This window comes from Fukomys damarensis, unplaced genomic scaffold, assembly GCF_012274545.1.
Source record: "Fukomys damarensis isolate Sample0158 unplaced genomic scaffold, DMR_v1.0_HiC HiC_scaffold_16, whole genome shotgun sequence".
Classification (NCBI taxonomy): Eukaryota; Metazoa; Chordata; class Mammalia; order Rodentia; family Bathyergidae; genus Fukomys; species Fukomys damarensis.
The window spans coordinates 30,983,118-30,986,249 of record NW_022900928.1 but is presented as its reverse complement, the minus strand read 5'-3'; the positions used below and the strand labels follow the sequence as shown (position 1 = coordinate 30,986,249).

At 43.0% G+C, this 3,132-nt stretch overlaps 1 protein-coding gene across 2 annotated transcripts in view; it reads left to right on the top strand.

Moving 5' to 3' along the window:
- Ints4 (integrator complex subunit 4) overlaps nt 1-3,132 on the top strand; it is a 120,942-nt gene that overhangs the window by 106,306 nt on the left and 11,504 nt on the right. For both annotated transcript variants that reach the window (XM_010633305.3, XM_010633306.1), the window contains 2 exons: nt 2,186-2,345; nt 2,552-2,695. In XM_010633305.3, the coding sequence (XP_010631607.1) occupies nt 2,186-2,345; nt 2,552-2,695 (304 nt within the window). The remainder of the gene's footprint in view (nt 1-2,185; nt 2,346-2,551; nt 2,696-3,132) is intronic.

Genomic DNA, 3,132 nt, shown 5'->3' with positions numbered 1-3,132 from the left:
TTTTTTTTTTTTTTTTTTTTTTTTTTTTGAGTCTGGTCTCATTATGTATTTTGGCCTGCCCTTGAACTCACTTCGAAGCCCAGGCTGATGCCAAATTCTCGGTGACTCTCCCCCTTCAGACTCCTGAGTGCTGGGATTACAGACATTCGCCACCATGCCTGGCTCGACCCTTTAGTTGAAAAATTGCAGTTTGTTAGTTTTTTTGTTTTGTTTTGTTTTATTTTGTTTGTTTTTTGAGACAGGGTCTCACTATGTAGTTGAGACTGACCTGGAACTCACTTTGTAGCCCAGGCTGGTCTCGAACTCACAGCGATCCTCCTGCCTCAGCCTCCCGAGTGGTGGGATTACAGGGATGCGCCACCATGCCCGGCTGCAGTTTTTAGTTTTTTCATCACGGTTTCTAAATATGTATGTTTCATTACAGTTTATGAATAATTGTCCCATAATTCTGGATGTATGTTTTATTCTGTAGGATAAATGATTTTTCAGAGTTCTATATTAAATGAACCAATTAAAACATGGATTAGAAGGCTGGTTGTGGTGGCACACGCCTGTAATCCCAGCACTTGGGAGGTTGAGGAAGGAGAATCGAGTTGGAGGCCAGCCTACAAAGTGAGTTTAAGGCCAGGCTGAACTACATAGTGAAACTCAGTCTCAAAAAGAATGAAAAAACAAAAAACATACAGTAGAATTGGAGAAGTGGGAGTTCAAGTAGTTACCTGTGGTGTGGTGGCAGTACAGGATTTTAAGGGACTTAATTAATCATTTCTTCTACCTGTGGCCGCTGCCCTCTGAAACATGACCAAACCTGAGGTTTTTATGACCCTGTGTTTCTCCTTTTTTCCTTTGGTGATGATAGCTTCCTGTAGGGCTTGGTTGCATTACCAGTCTTTACCATTAGAGGATGCTCTCTAGCAAGGGGTACCATTCTAGTTTGGCCCTATTAGATACTGGCTTTAAATGTGAAATAATTTCATACTTTATTATTAGGGATGTTTGTTTGAAATAAGTTTATGCTTTTCTTTTAGGGGCGTTTGTTTGTTTTAATTATTTTTCATTCATTCATTCATTCATTGGTTCATTTATTTGGAAACAGGTCTCACTATGTAGTTGAGACTGACCTAGAACTCACTATGTAGTCCAGGCTGGTTTTGAACTCACAGCGATCCTCCTGCTTCAGCCTCCTGAGTGCTGGGATTACAGGTGTGCACCACCACGCCCAGCCTTGTTCTTTACTTTTTGAAGACATGGTCTTACTATGTAGTTCAGGCTGGCCTTGAACTCTCTATATAGCTCAGGGTGGCCTTGAACTTGTAATGATCTTCCTGTCTCAGCCTCAATGCTGTAGTTATAGGCATGCACTACCACGCCCAGCAGTTACTTTTAGTTTTAGATTTTTAAAAATAGCTTGTTTTTTGCTGGGTGTGGTGGCACACACCTGTAATCCCAGCACTTGGGAGGCTGAGGCAGGAGGATTGGTGTGAGTTTGAGACCAGCCTGGGCTACATAGTGAGTTCCAGGTCAGTCTCAACTACATAGTGAGACCTGAAAAGTGACAGCTGTGAATTGCCAAAGTTCCTCACAGGTTGTTAATTAGAACAACATATTCTTTATTAATTTAACCTCTGAGGTTCTGAGCAGGTATCAATTCTGCAGTGAAGTCTTTTTTCTTATTGTTGCCTTCCACAAAACATAGTACTGTGAAATCTCCCTGAGTTGGGAATAAGTTACTTAAGTTTCCTGAGCCTCAGGGCACCATCATCCTCTCTGAATCTCAGTGTTCTTACTACTTGAATAGAAACTCCATTAAGATAAGATAGTTCTTCTCCTTTGTTTACAATATATACCTAGTATCTAGAATAGTACTTGATATTCGATAGGTAAATAAAAACAGTTGTTAAATGAATTATCTCTAATAGGAAAAATAAAAATTCTATTTATGTACAGGGTTGCTGGACGCGTTAAATAAGATCATTAAAACCACTTAAGCACACGTCTGGGACAGAGTGGTTATTCAATAAGTGATTCTCTTACGATGATCATGTCACTGCATCATAAATATATGGGTGTCTGTGTGTCTCACTTACAAGCCTTCCGTGCTCTTCCTGCTTCAGGGCTTGGCAGGTGCCTAGGGCTCAACCTGTGGAATGATTGGATAGTCAGGTGCCTCTCTTTGTTCCTTCAGGTGTTTCATCGCTGATTTACCCCAGTTGCAGGACAGCTTTGTGGACAAACTCCTTGACCTTATGCCCCGACTCATGGCATCCAAACCTGGAGAAGTGGTCAAAATTCTACAGACCATGCTGCGGCAGAGTGCCTTTCTGCACCTTCCCCTTCCAGAGCAGGTCAGGGTCTGTGTCATACTCCTGGAGGCTCAATCTGCCCAGACAGTGAAAATTGCTGGGGTCAGTAGAGTCCCTGGGTGAGGGCCCTCCCTGTTATTGTCTCCCACATGCCCCCAGTCGTTTGACAAGAAGACTGGAGAGCAAAGGTTAGGTTTCACTGCCCAAGCTTGACCTAGTTTAGGATCATTGTATTTCCTTGCTTACAGATCCACAAAGCCTCAGCCACCATCATTGAACCGGCAGGCGAGTCGGACAACCCTTTGCGATTTACATCTGGGTTGGTGGTGGCTCTGGATGTCGATGCAACCCTGGAACATGTGCAGGATCCTCAGAGCACTGTGAAGGTCCAGGTTGGTTGGAGTTTGTTTTCCAACAACTTTTAGATGTTCCCTATAGTCTCTACCCGAGGGCCTGAAACTGGGAAGAGAGAACAAAGAGATGAGCCTCTCTGGTAAAGAACGTGGGCTTGAAGCCCAGCTCTATTGATAAGCAGCTCTACCCTGAGGAGCACGTTAAACTTTAAGCCCAGATTCTACCACTGATAAATAGAATTGAAATGAATGTCCAGGAAGCATTCAATGAATGACATTCTGTTCTTATAATGGAAGGTTTAAGATTTCATTCTTAGCACTGGGAGGAAAAATAAATAATGATTTGGGTGTGGTGGCTTGTGCCTGTAGGCCCTGTATTCTGGAGACTGAAGTGGGAGGATCCCTGGAGCCCAGGAATTTAAAACCAATCTGGGCAACATAGCAAGAATCTACACACACACACACACACACACACA